General features: G+C 47.7%; 1 protein-coding gene across 2 annotated transcripts in view; it reads left to right on the top strand.

Annotated features, from left to right (window-relative positions):
• Positions 1-18,773, top strand: part of CSMD1 (CUB and Sushi multiple domains 1) — a 290,133-nt gene that overhangs the window by 216,430 nt on the left and 54,930 nt on the right. For both annotated transcript variants that reach the window (XM_079142910.1, XM_079142909.1), the window contains exons 30-31: positions 11,953-12,147; positions 18,114-18,287. In XM_079142910.1, coding sequence (XP_078999036.1) covers positions 11,953-12,147; positions 18,114-18,287 — 369 coding nt within the window. The remainder of the gene's footprint in view (positions 1-11,952; positions 12,148-18,113; positions 18,288-18,773) is intronic.

The raw sequence follows: 18,773 nt of genomic DNA, 5'->3' as shown, positions 1-18,773 counted from the left end.
TATGAGTAGAATGGGTGAATGAGCATCATGCCACTGTCAAAGAAGATGTGAGGAAACCGACTCACAGTCAGTAGGTGTGGCAGGTCCAAGCCTCTTGCAGGCGCCAGAGCTGCTCCCCTTAGGGGGGACGCTGATCCCACCCTGCGGCTGGTCCTGGAAGTGGTACTTCCGGTGCCCCGTGTTCAGGAGTAGCACATGCATCTGACAAAATGCAGAGTGATCCTGCAGGATCAGAGGTGCGTGGCGTTTCATGCCTGCTCTCTTGAGGAGTAACGGCCATTCTGCATTCTGTACGTTTGGTGACTTCTAAACCTGCGCTTGCTCTACTCAACACTATACTTCTATCTGAGTTCATTTCTTTTACTGAGCGTGGGTATAATGACATCTAAATCCTTCATAGAACAACCCTAAGGATATATTTGAGTAAGATAGGAGAATTCATGCATTTTCCATCTAGACATGGGTTCTTGAAATAAATATCCTTAGGGAGAGATAGGGTCTTGTTTACTGTCTTTGAAATGTTACAATACAGAACCATCCAGAACAGTAACTTCTCACATCCATCACTCTCGTTGATGTTTTAGAAGAAGAAAAACAACCTGATAGTACCCATCAAATAATGCATCAATCTGTAAGGATCTAGAAAAAATTTAAACACTGCCAGAAGGGAAGTTTTCAAGGTGAGCGTTTCCACATGAGCACATTCTCAGGCAGACTGTTGATATAAAACAGGATCCTTTCTGCTTGGAACTTAGAGCAAGCAATACCTATAACATGTAATTTGATTGTTTTATGCAAAATCACATTTAAAAAGATGCAAAAAATGGAATACATTTTTAAGACATGTATTTTTGGTGCATAGTATATACATATTTAACTTAAAAAAACTGATGTTCTTTTGAAAGTTTTCTAAGTAATTTCTTTGAATCTTATGAAATTTCTATTATCAATTCCAAAAGACCTGCGTACTAGCAATCTTGCCAGATACTTTCTAATTCATTTCAAGTTCCACTCAGTCATTTTCATCCCAGTTTTTAAAAAAATCCAGTTTTTGTACAGGTATGCATGCTTTACTTATGAATGTCATTAAAAGCACTTAAAATTTTAGAAGGAAAAAATTAATATTATGACTCTGGAACTTCTATAGAAATGTTCATTTGTTAAACTAAGAAGCTGCAGACATACATTTGGATTTTTCTCACGTGAATTGTTAGGATACTCGTAAGTGTCCTGACAATCTTTTTCCATAAGATATCTGATTCTTCTATTGATTGTCCTTCAGTATTATTTTTATTTAAAAATGTATGCACACTCATTTGCTCTCTGCACCCTGATTTTGTTGGTGAGAAACTGAAGTCCCCCAAGCCTCCTGTGCGGGTGCCTTGAAGTGTCTGGTGAGGTCCGGCTGGAGCAGGCCCGGGCACCTGCTGGACGGGGAATAGGAAATGACCATGACCTCAGCCGTGAGTGACCTCAGCTTCTTTCCTTCCACCTGCCCAGCTGTCAGAGACTTTTCTCTCACTTTAACCTGGAGGAGCAGAGTCAGAAGCAGGAGGTGGAGACCCGCGGGCATGCAGGCACCTTGTGCGCTGGCGGGATCTGAGAGCTGTACGCTGCCCTTTGTCCTGCCAGTTCCCCTCACCAGTCACCCGTACTGTGTGCACAGCAGGGTCTCAGGTCTCCAGTGGGGACAAGAACTAAGTGAACCTCATTCCTTTCCGAAGAGTCCTTAAGGAACCCCTGGTTTACCAGTGAGAACGTGCGTGTCCGTGCATGCCGGATGTCCTGATTTTGAAGGGCGAGGGCGGCTGGTCCGCTTATCTCTCCTGAGAGTGCTGTGCCTCTGGGCCTGGACTCTGCTCACAGGCATGCATTTCTTCTCCCGTGTGTGGATTCTACCATCTGTAGGTTGAGAGTCGAGAGCGTCGTAGACTTAGTCACTGACACTCATCGCAGCGTTGACAACGGACGAGATCGACAATCTGGGTGCTGGTTTGAAAGCAGCCATCAGGCCGTATCTGAACATCTAATTCTAGCATTAGCTCCATGACATTTTAGCCTGAGGCCGATAACAGCGGCATGGATAAGGAGTGAGAAGGTGACACGGTGCCAATGCTCTGGGTCCCTCCGCCATGGGACGTGTCAGGGTTCCTCACGGCATTTTCAGGTCTCCCCCTGGTCTCTTCCCCTCAGAGGGGCCCATGGAGTGCGTAGCTGAGAAGGCGCTGGTGCCCAGGACCGAGGGGCCTCACCCAAGTCCCAGGGGTGCACAGGCCCATCCCTTGTGGACGAGCAGCCCACAGGCGTCTCCTCTCCAGGAACCATCTGGAGGATGGGCTGAGGTCGGAGCCTCTTTTGGAAATTCAGTGAATCCTGCTCTGGAAACACCCTTCTTTTAAGACAAACTCCCGAAGCGGCTCTTTTCAATACGCTGAATCGTCGCTTTAGGAGGCAGACCCAGGGTTTTAGTTTGGCTTTGGAGATCACGGACCTGCTGTGCTAATTAACCACTGCACTATATGACAACGTGAAGTCACCCTAAGGTTTTGAGTTAGTCTCCATGGTAGAATGCTCTCAGGGGTTTATGGCCACAGCGCGACTCACAGAGCTCAGGAGGAAACACAGGCTTCTGAAGGTCCCTCTGTAGCTTACGTTTCACCAAAGTCCTGAGATGCACAGCAGTCCGGCTGGGAGCCTCAGCTCTCACCAGGACTTGGAAATGTCACACACGGAGAAGGCAGTGGGCAGAAGACTGAGCACGGCAGTGTCGGCAGGGCCTGCGGAGGAAGAGCCGGGGCTTCTGAACCCCCAGAGCCCTGAGTGAGGCCCAGAGCAGCCGACCACCCCCAGGGGGCCCGCCGTTACTTCTAAGCTCATTTTAAAATCCCTGAGTCGCCCTCATTCTCTCTGTTGGCTTGTTTTATTGTAGTACATCAGTATTTCATCATTTTTATAACTTACTAACATGCCATTATTTGGATAGATGACATTTTTAAAATCTTGTCACAGGTGACGGGCATTTGGGGTGCTTGTTTTTCTTTTTTCTTTTTTTCTGTTCTAATTAGTTACTCATGACAGTAGAATGGATTCTGACACATCATACTTAAATGGAGTGTAACTTCTTCTCCTGGTTTACATGATGTGGACTCATACTGCTCTTGCAGTCATTCATGTACACAGGGTATAATGTCTGGTTGATTCTACGATGCTTCCTACCCCTTAACCCTCCCCTACCTTTACTCCCCTCTGCCTAATAATATCAACTCTATTCTCCCCTACCTCCCTACCCCTTACTGTGAATTAGAATTCACATGTGAGAAAACATTTGAACATTTGTCTTTTGATTTTTGGGGATTGACTTAATTCACTTAGCAGGATGCTCTCCAGCTCCATTCATTTACCTGCAAATGTCATCATTTCATTCTTCTTTATATATACAATGGAATATTATGTATGTGTATATATATGTATATATACAACATTTTCTTTATACATTCATCTGTTGAAGGGCATCTAGGTTGGTTCCATAGTTTGGCTATTGTGAATTGAGCTGCTATAAACGTTGATGTGGCTGTATCTCTGTAGTATGCTAATTTCAAGTCCTTTGGGTATAAACCAAGGAGTGGGATAGCTGGGTCAAATGGTGGTTCCATTCCAAGTTTTCTAAGGAATCTCCACACTGCTTTCCCTAATGGTTACATCAATTTGCATTCCCACCAGCAATGTACGAGTGTATCCTTTTCCCCACATTCTTGCCAACATTTATTGTTGCTTGTGTACTTGATAATTGTCATTTTTACTGAAGTTTGATAAAATCTCAGTGTAGTTTTGATTTGAATTTCTCTAATTGCTAAAGATGTTAAATGTTTTTTTCATATTAGTTGAGCAATTGTATTTATTCTCTTATGAAGTCTGTTCAGTTTCTTAGTCCATTTATTGATTGGATTATTTGTGGGTTTTTTTTGGTGTTAAGTTTTTTGAGTTCTTTATATATCCTGGAGATTAATGCTCTATCTGATGTTCTTGGTAAAGGTTTTCTCCCACTCTGTAGGCTCTCTCTTCATGTTATTGATTGTTTCCTTTGCTAAGATGAAGTTTTTAGTTTGATATCATCCCATTTATTGATTCTTGATTTTACTTTTGTGCTTTAGGAATCTTGTTAAGGAAGTCAGATCCTAGGCCAACATGATGAAGATTTGGGGGAATTTTCCTTCTATTAGGCATGGTGTCTCTGTTCTAGTGCCTAAGCCTTTGATCCACTTTGAGTTGAGTTTTATCCAGGGTGAGAGATAGGGGTTTAATTTCATTTTCTTACGTGTAGATTCCCAGTTTTCCCAGTAACATTTGTTGAAGAGGCTCTCTTTTCTCCAGTGAATGTTTGTGGTGCCTATGTCTGGTATGAGATAACTGTATTTATGTGGGTTTGTCTCTGTGTCTTCTGTTCTGTACCATTGGTCTACACTAATTGTTTGGGAGCCAACACCACACTGTTTTTGTTACTACTGCTCTGTAACGTAGTTTAAGGTCTGGTATTGTGATGCCTCCTGCTTCACTCTTCTTGCTAAGGATTGTTGGGCTATTCTGGGCCTCTTATTTTTCCAAATGAATTTCATGATTGCTTTTTCCATTTCTACCAGGAACATCATTGGAATTTAATAGGAATCATATTAAATCTGTACTTTTGGTAGTATGGCCATATTAAGTCTGCCTATTCAGGAGGATGGAAGGTCTTTAATTTCTTTCTTTAGTGTTCTGTAGTTTTCATTGAGAGGGCTTTCACCTCTTTTGTTAGATTGATTCCTAATTTTTTTTTTTTTTTTTTTGAGGCAATTGTGAATGGAGTAGTTTTTCTAACATCTTTTTCAGTAGATTCATCACTCATGTATAGGAATACAATTGACTTATGGGTGTTGATTTTATATCCTTCTACTTTGCCAAATTCATTTATTGGTTCTAGAAGTTTTCTAGTGGAATTTTTTTTTTGATTTTCTAAATATAGAATTGTGTCATCAGCAAATAGTGATAGTTTGAGTTCTTCTTTACCTATTTGTATACCTCTAATTTCTTTCGTCTGATTGCTCTGGCTAGAGTTTCAAGGACCATATTGAATAGAAGTGGTGAAAGAGGGCCTCCCTGTCTTGTTCCGGTTTTCAGAGGGAATGCTTTCAGTTTTTCCCATTTAGAATGATGCTGGCCTTGGGTTTACTATAGATGACCTTTACAATGTCGAGTTATGTTCCTACTATCCCTAGTTTTTCTAGTGTTTTGAACATGAAGGGGTGTTGTATTTTGTCAAGTGCTTTTTCAGCATCTATTGAGATGATCATATGATTCTTGTCTTTAAGCCTATGATGTGATGAATTACAGTATTCTAGAATAACTCATCATTTGATTAAGCTCTAATTTTAAAACAAAATTCCAAAAACAATTTTTTCCTTAAGAATCTCATGCTCTGGATCCATTCTTGTGTCAGGTTTCTTTATTGAACTTCATTGAAACTGAAGGCAGCATGTGCATATACACAATCTCATTGTTCTGGTTTCCCCCAAAGACTGTCCATCACTTGCCCACCAATAGCCTGTGACTCAGACCTCTAATGACCCAGCTGTCACCCAGGCCCTGCAAGCACCGATGGCCATGGTGCACTGGAAGCTCCCCTTTGGCGTGAGCGTGAAGCATAGTTACCAGGCTGATTAAGTCAGTGCACGGCAGTGGCTCCTAGACGCCATAGTGCAAATCTCAGTAAATGTGCCTGAACGATACTGGGCAACAGGAAGCTCTTACAACGTGGAGCATGATGGGGAAATCGCTGTTTAAAACAGAGGCCCTCGTGTGGCACGTCTAGGGATTGGGAGAGCAGCGAGAATGGTGATAGTGCCCGTGACTTACAGGGCGCATGCTACAGGGCTTTGCTTACGGTGCCAACATGGTCAGAGGTTGGTCCCCTGAAAGGACAGCTGGCCTTCCCATCTGAATAAACCAGAATCACTCATGGAAAAATTAAAGCCAGCATTTCACAAGTCAATATGAAGTATCTGGTTTGCCACTGAAGTGTTCACAAGTCAGAGAAAAGTGAACAGAGACTACATGATGTGTGTGCTTTCACCTTAGTGTTTTGAGGGCTATGATTTAGGGATTTTTAGTGTAAAGTGTGCCAACCCCGTAAACAGTGAATGGCACTTGCCACATCAACTGCTTAGATTTGTTGAGAGAAGAGATGGATCCCAGAGTAGCTATTTCCTTTGGAAGGGACTAGATATTTCTTTAACAAGAAAAAAGAAGGAACGTAAGATACACCAGCAGGTTAAGCACCTTCTACCCAGCGGGCAGAACCCTTGGTTTTGAAAGCTAACCTTGACCAGAAAATTTATTCTCTTACAATTGTTGAAAATATTGATTTATAAAATTTATATTAACATAATGCTTTCCTTTCCTATGTTTTAAAGATTCTTAATACATTCTTCAAGAAATTTCTTACTTACTTAATAGTTGAGTTCTCATTGATTTAATTCTGCAAATTATGCCTATTGTCTCCTACTGTAGTTATTTGTAGAGTGTCTAACTTCCACAGATGGTTTTCTGAATTTCTGTGATGTCTGTGGTGATTTCTCCCATTTCATCTCTAATTTTATTAATTTAGGCCTTTTATTTTCATTTTTGATTAGTTTGGCTAAGGGTTTATCAATCTTGTTTATCTTGTCAAAGAACCAACTTTTTATTTTATTATTCCCTTGTATTTTTTTTTATTTTCAAATTCTCTGATTTTGGCTCTGATCTTAATTATTTCCTTCCTTCTACCGATTTTGGAATTGATTTTTTTCTTGTTTTTTAAGGTCCTTGAGATGTATTATTAGGTTGTTTATTTGGGATCTTTCTGATTTTCTTACGTAGACACGTGTAGCTGCAAACTTTCCTCTTAGAACTGCCTTCATGGTGTCCCAGAGGTTTTGGTCAGTTGTATCACTATCCTCATTTGATTCTAGGAATTTTCAGATTCCTCCCCTGATTTGTTCTAGCACCCATTCATCATTCAAAAGTATATTGCTCAATCTCCATGTGTTTATGTAGTTTCTTTGGTGTTTTTTGGTGTTGATCCCTAATTTCCTTCCACTCTGATTCAATAAGATGCAAGGAATTTTATCTATCTATCTATCTATCTATCTATCTATCTATCTATCTATATCTATATATATTTACCAACAGTTGCTTTGTGGCCTAAAACATAGTCTGTTTTGAAGATGGTTCCATGAAGTGCTGAGGAGAAGGAGTATTCGGCTCTTGATGGATGGAATATTCCGTAGATGCCTTTTCAATCCATTTGACTTATTAAACTTCTCAGGTCTGGCGTCCTTACTGAGTCTACGTCTGGACGACCTGTCTGTCTGTGAGGGAGGCGTGTTGAAAAATCAGCTGGCGTCACCGCACTGGGCTCTGACCCTTTCATCCACGCAGGGTCTGTTTGTGCACCAGGGGCACCAACGTAGGAGGAACACACAATCACTGTGGTCAGGTCTTCTTGTTGGATTGTTCCTGTTTTAGTCAGCTTTTTGTTGCTGTGACCAAAAGGCCTGACAAGAACAATCAAAGAGGAAAAGCTCATTTCACGGTTTCAGAGGTCTCAGTCCATAGAAGGCGAGTTCCATTCCCAGGGCTGGAGATGAGGCATCTTTCATCATGATGGAAGAGGGTGGAGGAGGAGACAGGCCCAGGACATCCCAACAGGGAAGCAGAGAGAGTTAGACTCAGCTGACCAAGTCTACACCCCAGAGGGACGCCTCCAGAACCCCCTCCTCCAGCTTACCCCGCCTGCAGTTTCCCGCAGCTGATCCCCATCAGGAGAGGAAGGCACTGGTTAGGTTAGGGCTCGTAACCGGTTGGTCCCCTCTATACCTTCTTGCAAGGCCTCACACGTGAGCTGTGGGGGCCACCTCACATCTGAACCGTGACAGTCCCCTTTACCAGTGTGCAGTGTTCTGAGTGCAGATAGCTTGGAGTCAGGCACACTGTCTCCTGGCTGGGCTTAGCTCTGCCGCAGAGCCTGTACCCTGTGAACTGGCAGTGTCCCTGAGGATTCCCAGCTTCTTACTGAAGAGGGGGAGCTGACCATCACAACAACCAGAGCAAACACTGTACAGCACTGGAACAAACACCTGGCGCCTACCATAGCCTCTGCAGCCCAGTCACCACAAACCAGGACCCAGGGGTCAGGAGTCACCAACAGCAAGAGCAGTAGCTACTCCTGTGGCCTTGTGGGTCCCATCCAGACATGTCTGTGACTCAGAGTGAGCAAGTGGGGCGGATGAGGAAGGAGGAGTTTCCAGCCAAGGGGACGCTGGAGCCCAGGCACCGCAGCCCCCGGAGGGCCGCTGGCAGAGTCCCGCTGGGGCCATGGAGCAAGCTTGTCCCACAGGAAGTGGGGAGTCCTGAGTGGTCTTTTGTGCACTGACCCAAGTCAGGAAGCATGACCTGCAGTATGCAGATTATTTCCAAGTATCCACGAACAAGGGAAGTCCTAAGATTAATTTCCAATTCATTTTTCAAAGTTAATATTACCTTGTGTGTTTAAGGTACAACATGATGTTTGGGATACAAGCAGAGAGTGACATTGTTACTATGATGAGGCAAATTCACATGCTCATCTCATGTTGACCCCCGGGTTTGTTTTATTTTTATTATTTTTATTCTGTTTTATTTTAATTTTTTTTTTTTTTAAATCTTGTTTTGTTTTGATTTGCTTTGTGATGAGCACAGCTGAAGTCTCCCAGTGTTATGGGGTACAACTTAAGAACAGACCGATCACCACTGAGAAGTCCAAATTTGGATCTTCATTAAGCCACCAGCTGACTGTCTCACACAACGCCCCAAAAACAGCTATTGGGAGAAGAGCCCCGACCATAGGGTTGCAGGGGGTTTTATACCACAAGTCAGTACATCAATCATAAGTGTCTGTTGCTATGATTTAAAATTACAAACTAACATCATGGGATCTGAAATCATTAGCAGAGGGGAAGTGGGTTGAAATGACCTTACTGAGGTCCAAACTATAGAATGGACACTAACATCTAGACAGTCACTGTTGACATCACTGTTGACACCGTACATTGTTTAGGAAGCTGGGAATCAGAGAAGAATTTTCATTATCCAAGAATTGCCATTTCGTCATTTTGTGTTGACAAATCACGTGAAGCAACTGTTGATGGGTATAGAGGCGGGGTGTTCCCATGGGAGAAGCATTTCCTACATAACATGGAGTCTTGGGGTAAAATGGAGTCTGTGTAGTCATTGCCCGCATAGCCTGGCCTGTTACATTTCCATGGAGTCAAACATGTCAACCTGTCACACCAGCTCGGCCTGAATCCACATGCAGTGTGGCCTTATGCCCTGCAGCCCTGGTGCTGTGCAGCAGATGCACATGAGTCCGTCCTGCTCTCGGCCCCGTCTCCTCTGGCCTGCACCCCATCCCCCTGCCTCCTGGGGGCCTATTTTGTTTTCTCTCTGTGCATTTGGCTTGCTTGCCTTGGACCTCACCTGTGCGACCACACGGTGATTTCCTCTCTATGTCAGCTGACTCTGCCTAGCATGGCATCCTCCCGGCCCACCTGTGGAGAGTGGCAAGGCCGCATCCTTCTGGAGCTGATTAGTGTCCCGTGGCGGCACCTGGCAGGGCCAGTGGTCTCGTGGTGCCTGGATGCTTCTCGCGGGAATGCGGGCACTGGGGTAGCACACTTCAGAGGCCAGACCCCGTTCACCTCCGCCTGGGGAAGCGGCCTCCTCACGCAGTCTGGGCTTCTGTCCCTCAGCAATTCCTCAGAATCATCAGAGCTTATTCAAATAAATCCTGCCTTTGATGTGTTTATCCTCTCTTCCTCTCAGATCATCTCTGAAAGTGTTAAAATCTTTCTTTGTACCAATTTCCGAAAATGCCCACTCTTTCTTCAGGAAGGGGGACGTGGACCTTCATGTTCCTCCAGGTCTCCTTCTCCTGCACAGCAGACTCCTCCTGTCCACATCCCTTCCTGTGGCTTCAGTGTCCCACGGTCCGCCAGGGTCCAAAATGTGCACGTGTCCTGACCTCTGTAAGGAAGCGAGCACTTCTGGCAGCCTGCGTTGCGGCTGTTGGTGTAGGTCGGCGTCCTCTGTTCTTGGCCACCGTCACTAACCTCTTGCTGTCCCTGATTCATAGGCTGAATTGCATCTGGTGTGTGCAGGGCTCAGGATTTAGTGCTATCTGCAGTTTTAGTCATCCACGCATTTGGTTTCTGCACGTGCTTTTATTTCCTCAGTTTCTTCCTGCTGTGATGTTTTCTTGGCACGTTATTTTTCCAAGTGCACCCAAACACAAACACCCTCACATAGTGATCATAATTCACCTTCTCAAAAGTTATACTCTAGGAACAGTGTAAAAAGACGTGGCGCCTATAACAAAAGAGCATGTAGCCTCGCAGAGAGGAAGAGACATGAACCACAATTGGACTAGAAGAAGATAATTAGAAAGCAAAGCAAATGCCATTTTCATGAAAAAAGAGGTAATCATGGAGAATTTGAGATTTGCTGCTGTAGATGGTATTAGCTCAAAGAAAACTTTTTATTCCATTGTGTAAGTCAAATCTAAATCCTTGGCAGAAAAAGAGTTTGTAAAAGAAGCTCAAATCATTAAAACCATCAAACTAATTCTGTAAGCACATATTTTTTTGTGAAATGCAATGCATTTAATTTGAAATATGCAGTGATATTCTAATTAAGTTACAGATTTATAAGACTAGAGGCTTTGCAGGAGTGGCAGTCTTGCCTGAAGTTCTAAAGGTACCCTGGCTAGAGAAAGACATTATCTATATCACCAGGTAAAACACCGAAGATCCATTTATGTTACGGTAATTATTGTGTAAGATATACCTAAGAGAAATAAGCCCAAGAATTACTTTTAAAGCACCAATATTTTCATCACATTTAACTTTGTCAATCTTACTATTCTAATAATACCAAAAAGGCCTGTTTTCATGCAGTACTGGTGAGTTGCCAGGAGAGGACTAGAGGAGATTTTAGTAGCATTTGGACATAACTAACTCAGTCCTTGGATAGACTCTGAGTGTAAGTCATGTACTATGACTGTTCCATGAAAACTTTCTCTTAGCCAATGCTGCAGGTTCAGGAGGGTCAGTTGTGCAGGTAGTTGGCTGTGATGTGTATTTTAAGGAAGTGGTCTTGATTTCTGACTCGATTTAAATCTTATTGTACTTTTCCCAAAAACTTTGCCACATGCCCACAAGTTTCTGCATGTATTTGATCATGTTATTGGTCCCCTGAAGGCTGGATGGCAGTACTGTCCTGCTGGGCCAGCACCGTGGTCACTGCCGCTTCGTTCCTTTGCCCTCTCTCCTGAAGCTCACTGCTTCCAGGCCTCCTTCTAGGAAAAGGGAAGATTGTCTTCTTCAGCACGTGGGAACATTTTTCTCGCAGTAGTTACTCAGTGTGCCTGAGTGTTTTGTGTGCTCACAAAGCCAGTGACACATGGCTGTGTTGTGTGTGTGTTGAGGAAGGAGGAAGGAACGAAGGCATGGGGTTTTCTGAAAGTCAGTGTTCACTGTGCTTTCTAGTTACACTGCACCATTCCAGTGGCCTGGGAGTGTGCTGAGACAAAGTTATTCCTAAGAATCTTATACATGTGCTGAGTTCTCTAATGCAGATTTTCATCAGCACCAAATGACCCATATGCCCTTATGTAAAAGAATTACCCTTTTACCTCTGTCTGCAAGACTTCCATCCATCTGTGATGAGAGAGTCAAATGCATGTGGCCTCTTTCCACGTGACACTGTGCAGCAGAGCGACCCCAGTGTGACACACCTCTCCACCACACTTCACGAAGTGTGTCCTTCAGCAGACCCTCACCTCTCGAAGCAGGGAGGTCTGAGCCCCAGGGAAGCAGTCTGACCTGGCTGCTGTTTCCTTTCCAGCGGTGCCTTGCCCAAGCATTGAAGCCCAGCTGTCGGAACACGTCCTCTGGAGGCTGGTTTCGGGGTCACTGGACGAGTATGGAGCGCAGGTGCTGCTGAGCTGCAGTCCTGGCTACTACTTAGAGGGCCAGAGGCTGCTCCGGTGCCAAGCTAATGGAACGTGGAACATAGGAGAGGAGAGGCCCAGCTGTCGAGGTGAGTGAGACAGTCCCCGATGACCTGGGCATCCGAGTCCCTGGGGGTCCACCAGCAAAGACCTTCCCTCACAGCCCCTGACCGAAGTAGGACTCCAGGACACGGAGCCCACTTGCATGATGGGCTCATGTGCGTGCTTCACAAATGCCGGCTTGTTCCATGCCGCGTCATGCCTTCCCTTCAGTAATCAGATTTCAGAAACCGTGAGATGCCAGCACACTGGAGCATCCATGTCAGCCCAAGGGCACACAGAAGCCTGTCTCTAGGCGGCAGCATCCCTCCCCATGCCGTCCTGCAGAAATCCCGTGAAGGACTTAGGAATGCTGGTGTGCTCAGGGAGCACGCTCCCTGCCTTGAGGTGGGAGGTGGTCTCCTCTCCGGAGCAGGGTCAACAGCGAGGCCTTGAGGGAGAGTCATAATAAGTAGGAACAAACAGGAAACAAGACAAATGGGTTGTTTGGAACCCATTTGATTCGGATGTCTTTAATATACAACTTTAGTTGATCTTTCACAGTAAATTATCAAGCACAGAAATGAGTAATTAAACCAGAGTGAAATTCATGAAATACACAGCTTAGTAAAAATACACCACAGTCACAGGGAAAAAGACCAAAGAATGGATGCCTAGCCCTCTTAGATAATGACTTCAGCCCGACTTCTAACAGGACAAATGTTAATTAAACCCATGCTTCAGACTCTTCGGCAGGAGCAGAGACGGTTAGGAAGGCACAGACGTCAGGGCCCAAGTCCTCGGCCATGGTTGAGCCTGCTCTTCCCCTGGCCAGCCCCAAGCCTGCTATCCAGCAGACTGTCCTGGCTTTCTGTGCCCCTCTGCCTCTGAACTGAGCCTGGTTTGGATGGGCGCTGACCCGGCTACTGAGTCTGTGGTGCATTCCCTGGATGGCCCTGGGCCATGCAGTCAGGGTCTGCTTCCCTACTTGTGCTGGCACCCCAAAGCTCCCCACCCTTGGGAGCTGGCTATGACGAGTTCACTGGACATCAGTCCTTCCAGGAGGCCAGGGGGTTGGAGCATGGACTTCCTGGCCACTTCAGATGCTGGGAGCCAGTGAGCTTTCTGTCCGTTTCAGACCAGAAGTCAGACCTTGTCTCCAACCTGATCATTTTCTTTTCCACGAGAGGATTGGCACTGATGTTGCGAACTTGTTTCTATTTGTAATGACGTTTTCAAATGTTGAACTAATGCATGAGCTTGCCCGAGGCACTTCTCTCCGCGAAGCATAGCAGCGCCGTGGTAGACATTGGCGCACTAAACGCCGGTCAGACTGTGGTGTGGAGAGCCTTTAGGGCCCTCCCATTGCCCGCTTGCTAAGAGCTTTGGGAGTGTTGCCAGCACAGCCGCCTCCAGAGCCGCTTTGCCCATGGTGGGGGTGCAGGGGAGGGCAGGCCCAGCCTTCAGCAGCACCGCCAGACCTGTTGAAGTCCACCATTGCTGTGTGGCCAGCTCCCACTGCCTCCGCAGCTCAGCGTGACACAGATGTGCAGGGCCACAGATTCCAGCCCTGGTATTCCCATAAGGGTCGCCCGCTTGGGGTTCCCAAGGTCTGTGTCCATGGGCTGCTGCCCAGGCAGCTCCCTGTCACTTCCCCGGATGGCCGAGGCCCCAGGGAGCTGCAGCACAGGGGCTACTCTGGGCTTCTGGGCATGTACCTGCGGCCAGCCCTCTCGGGCTGTGGGCTGAGGTCTCCCTTGGTGGTCTCTCGGCCACTTACCTCTCTCAGGGGTCCCCTCAGGGTCAGTCCCACCTAGATAATCTCGGGCTTGCTTAACTCCACGTGAGCTAACGCATGGCCTAGTCGTCGTTCTGCCTACAGTTAGAGAAATTTTCAATCCCTGTTGATTTGTTGTAAACAGCAATGAGTCAATTACACGCTAACATAAATGATACACTTTTATAAACAGGAAGGATTTATTTCCCAACAAGACAAAAAGTAGTAAGAAGATTGTCTTTAAAAGTCTGCCCCTCTCCTCGCGTCTGGCTGACAGCGGGTGCTGGTTCACCCAGCTCCCACGCCGCACCGCGTCATCTTAGCGGAGGCGGAGAGCAAGTTGGCGGGCGGCACCCCGGGCAGGCGGCCTCAGGTGCAGGTGGAGCCCGGGGGTTATGGGGCCCCGTGAGGCGCTGTTTCAGAGGAGCAGCACAGGGCGCCATCTCGGGCGTCATGTCTGGGGCACCCGTGACACAGCAGAGCCTGGAAGGAAGAGCAGGACAGGAACCGCCATCCTCGTCTTGCCTGAATGTCCCTCCACTCTGGTGTGCACGGGTGCCAGGGCCATCCTGTGCTTGTCCCATCTGCTGTCACTTCATATTTAATATGACTCGTTTCATTTATTCAGGATGGATATTCAATATTCGTCAACACCCTCAGAATGGTGATCCTGTACTTTCTCAAAAGTCAGTTTAAAATATCAGAAAAACACACAGCCAGCATAGTGCTAAGAAGTACTTACGACCCTCAAGACTTCACCCAAAAAATCAGGTGGAAAATGCTTCTAAATCCTCATGATGGTTGCACAAAAAGCGTCAGTGGATGCGTGGGGTCCTTACGCTGCAACATACCTGCATCTTGTCCTCTGCTTAAGTCCCCGTCCCCAGAGTCCCCCCTGTACTTGGGAGCACACGGCGTGAACCCCGTGAGCAGACTCCACTGTCGCAAATCCCTCTTCATTAAAAGTGACTAAGCGACACCTTTCCATGGGCCCTGCCAGCCAGCCTGAGGGGCTGCTGATCACGAGAAGCAGGAGGTGGCTCCCCACCTGTGATCGGGACCAACCGCCTTCGAGAGCGTGGCCGTCTACCCCACTGGTGTGGCTGCGGAGCTGTGAGCTTCAAAGGCCAGCTGCCCGTGGTTTATCTCAGAACCGCCCTGCCCACAGGACCTCAGGAACTTGATCGCTCACTCCCAGTTACCCGTCTGGTCAGGGGCTGGAAAGGTCAGAGCTTCCCATTCTGGGGTCCTGTTAGCCCAGATGCAGAGCTGGCCCTGGAACGCCTCCTGATCATGGCCATAGCAACGGAGGCCAGCTTAGAAGCTCGGCAGGACTGAAGGGTTTGTGATGCTGTGACTCCAGGTAGGAGTGAGACTCCTAGGTGTCCCTGGGAGAGCCCTGGTCTCCACGGGCCAGCAAGACGAGGCCTTTGCTCTATAATCCAGCTTTCCAACTGGTAGCAAGAGTCAGTGTCCCGGGGCCCACAGGTCCCTCCAGATCAAGATCTTAATGAAAGTGGGAGCTACTATTCTTTCTTGATACATTTCATTGTTGCTTGGCTTATTATTTCAATTTAAAAAGTAAGAAATGTCTATCACAGAATCCATGAAATTAGAAAAATTCTTTACATTTAAAATTTTATACTTAGATGGAAAAAGCTAAATAGGAATTTTCTTAAATCATAGATATGCAAAGAACATTGGCTAAATTCTGGAGTGCACCTCTTTCCTAACTGCTCATTTATAGGTTTCTGAAGTCAGACCTTAGTCATGACGGGGCGGGCAGCTGGCCTTGCTGGCCTGTTGGTAAGTGGAGGTGCGCCTGGACTGGTGGCTGAACATGAGGGCGTGAGCCAGTCTACACCCGGGGGCACTGCCACTCTACTCAGGCAGCCTGAAGGTGAGCGTCTAGACCTTGGCACGTAACCACAGATCAGGTGAAATGGCGGCAGCCGAGCGGCAGTTCCCAGTTGCAGGATGCTCTCTCAGTGGGCATCTCCTTTTGACTCACATCCAGCCATAGGTCGTAGCTCAGCCTCGGAGACCTCGCGACACAGCCCACAACTCTGACCTCCCCAGCCTGCCTCCCTCGCCGTGGCGAGGCCCGAGCCTTCCTGGAGGTGGAGGCTCCTGCCCGCTTCACGCAGAGCACTCCAGCTGTCAGCTGGTCATGGCCCTGAGCACATTCGCCAGTCCCTCCTCCAGCTTGAGCACGTTGAAGCACCTGCTCTTGGGCTCATTCATCAGCAATGTCCTCCTGACGGTCGGGAATGTTGACCGCACAGAGGACGGAAAAGCATGTCACAGGGCAGTTGTTTTAAAGGGGCAGATTTCAACGTGGACTCCAGTGCAGAACTGAAGGCGTGGGGAGGAAGAAGCCTCCCGGGGGAGGGAGGCTTCCACCCAGTCAAGGTGTGAGGCAGGCTCGGTGCCCCCGCGGTGCGAGGGCCACGTGGCTGCCTTAGCGGGGTGTCTTCCTGAGCAGTGGTCTGCCTCAGGAGTCAGGGGAGCCCTTCAGATGGTCACACAGTGCCTGTGACAGGAGGGAAGGAAGCAACCTTCTCGGAAACCCAGCGAGCGCTCATGTGGAGGTCCGACCTCCTCCTTGCGGGGGACAAAGGCTGCTTTCAGTGGGGAGGAGCTTCTCTTTCCTGCTGGACTAGCTTTTCCAAAGCCTTGCTGCTGTCTCTTTAACACACTGGGTCTACAGCTAAAGGACACTGTCTGAAGTCCCGTTATGCAGCTGCGGGAAGGCTCAAACTCGTTGCTTTAGTTCTTGGCAAGTGTGTGAGCCTTACCAGAGGACAGACAGCATAGCCTTGTCCCCAGGACGGCGCCACTGAAGCTGGAGAGCAGCAGAGGCAAGCCCCAGGGAGCCCGCCAGTCGCCAGTGGAGGTGTGCGAAGGCCTCCATGAGGGAGGCTGGTGGGCCGCCTTGCCATTGAACACATTGCCAACAAGCATTTGGCATTCAGAACACAATCCAATCACCCAACTGTCCACAGTCATTAAATATCATAGTTCAAGGGAATGTTCTCTCTGTGTTTGGGGAAAGACTTAGAGAAAAGTTCCTAACGCACTAAAGATCTAAATCCTCCTTGATCCCAGTGACATTTGGCCCCCAAGGTTGGCCATTGCACTGCTGAATGGCAGGTGCTGGCCACACCCTCTCTGGGGCCCATCTCCCGGGTCCCTGGTGAGCAGCCCTTCAGGCCACACCTAGGCTGCTGGCTGGGTTCTCACAGCTCGAAACCAAGCTGGTGGCCACACATTGAAGTAAAGCAGCCTAATTGAAAGGGTTGGCTCAAGCCACGTACCCACACTCTCGTCACTTGATAGTCCTTAGGTGTGCCCTGTGTGGCAGGTGCTGTCATGCCCTAGCAGGACAGACGCCCACCTGTGCGAGGCAGAGCCAGCCTGGGTGGTGGACGCCCTGCCACCTGTGCCCGTCACCAAGGACTCGGGCTTTCTGCCCCTGAGGCTCTCCACTGCATGCCTCATAGCTCTCTCAGTCTCTGGACTCCTCCCGGGTGGCTTTTCTAAGAGTTTCATGCTAACCAGTTTAAAATGGGTGAGAGCCCCTGAGGGTCAGTAGTCTTTGATAACTTGTAATTCTCTTCCTCCCCTGAGGTCTGTGATGTTTGTGCACCACTGTTTACAGATTTGAAGTGCAGAGGTACATGCTCTGTCCTAAGTGCCTCTAACGTGGCTATTAATTTATCTTCCAAAATGGGGTGCTTGCTGTCTCTGAGGACCAGGGCAGAACTTTGGGGTTCACACTGTATCGCCTACAACCCCAGAACAACCAGCTAAGTGACTGCTAATCCTCAGAACAGCTCATGGCGCTATATAGTCAGCATTCGCATGTAGCTCAAGATCCAGCAAGTGACAGGGGACTGGAAGAGAGTGGGCCAGCAGTGCCACTGGGCTCAGAGTCCTAGGCTTCAGCGCCTTGCTGCTTCCCCAGCCCCCGACTCTCTGAGGAAGTCCGGCTACCTGTGAGGGCGGAAATAAGAGGACAACCCCAGGGGCTGATTGCTGGGGTCTAGAACACGTCAGAACCCCTCCAGAGGCTGATGCTTTTGTTCGCAGGAGGGAGGAGGGAGAAGCCTCCGAGGTGACCGTCTCTGGGCCCTGCTCTCTGTCCTCGATGAGAGCTAACCTTCAAGGCCTTTGTGTTGCTTTTGAAGCAGAGTAACGTGCAGAACTCAAACAGTGCTCGCTATGCTTTCCTTCTAGTTATCTCCTGTGGAAGCCTGTCCTTCCCCCCAAATGGGAACAAGATCGGAACGCTGACCACTTATGGAGCCACGGCCATCTTCACGTGCAACACGGGCTACACGCTGGTGGGCCCCCACGTCAGGGAGTGCCTGGCCAACGGCCTCTGGAGCGGCTCTGAGACTCGGTGTCTGGGTAGGTGCCTCTGGGCTCTCGTGTTCTCAGTGGCCCCACGTGGAGGCTCTGGCAGGTGCTGGGTCTCCGAGCTGCCATCGCTGAAGGGCTTCATGGAGCGTCGGGAGAGACTGCGTTCTCAGTGGGGGGATGAAGCATGGTCACGTGCCACCTTATGTGACATAAAGGTGGCCTCACAGAAGGCTGGAGGTGTAACTGCACTCAGAGACCACCAGGCGTGATCTTAGGATACACAAACGCAGATCTTAAAAATAATCATGCATTCTATAGTCTTAAAATTATGTTGAGAAGTTGAAGTGACATTAATCTACATTTATATAAGCCCAGGAAATTATTCAAAAATGGAATATGTGTATAACAATTTGGGGTATTTTTGAAAGCTTAGAATATCCTGTGTGGTAAATTAAAAGCCGGCTGCAGATGTGTGACAGGGTCGAGGCAGCAGCTGAAGGCAGGGACTCCTTGCACCTTACCGCGGCCAGCCCT

This window comes from Sciurus vulgaris (assembly GCF_902686455.1).
Source record: "Sciurus vulgaris genome assembly, chromosome: 5".
NCBI classification, from domain to species: Eukaryota; Metazoa; Chordata; class Mammalia; order Rodentia; family Sciuridae; genus Sciurus; species Sciurus vulgaris.
The sequence above is the reverse complement of the archived record's forward strand: the minus strand, read 5'-3'. Positions and strand labels throughout refer to the sequence as shown.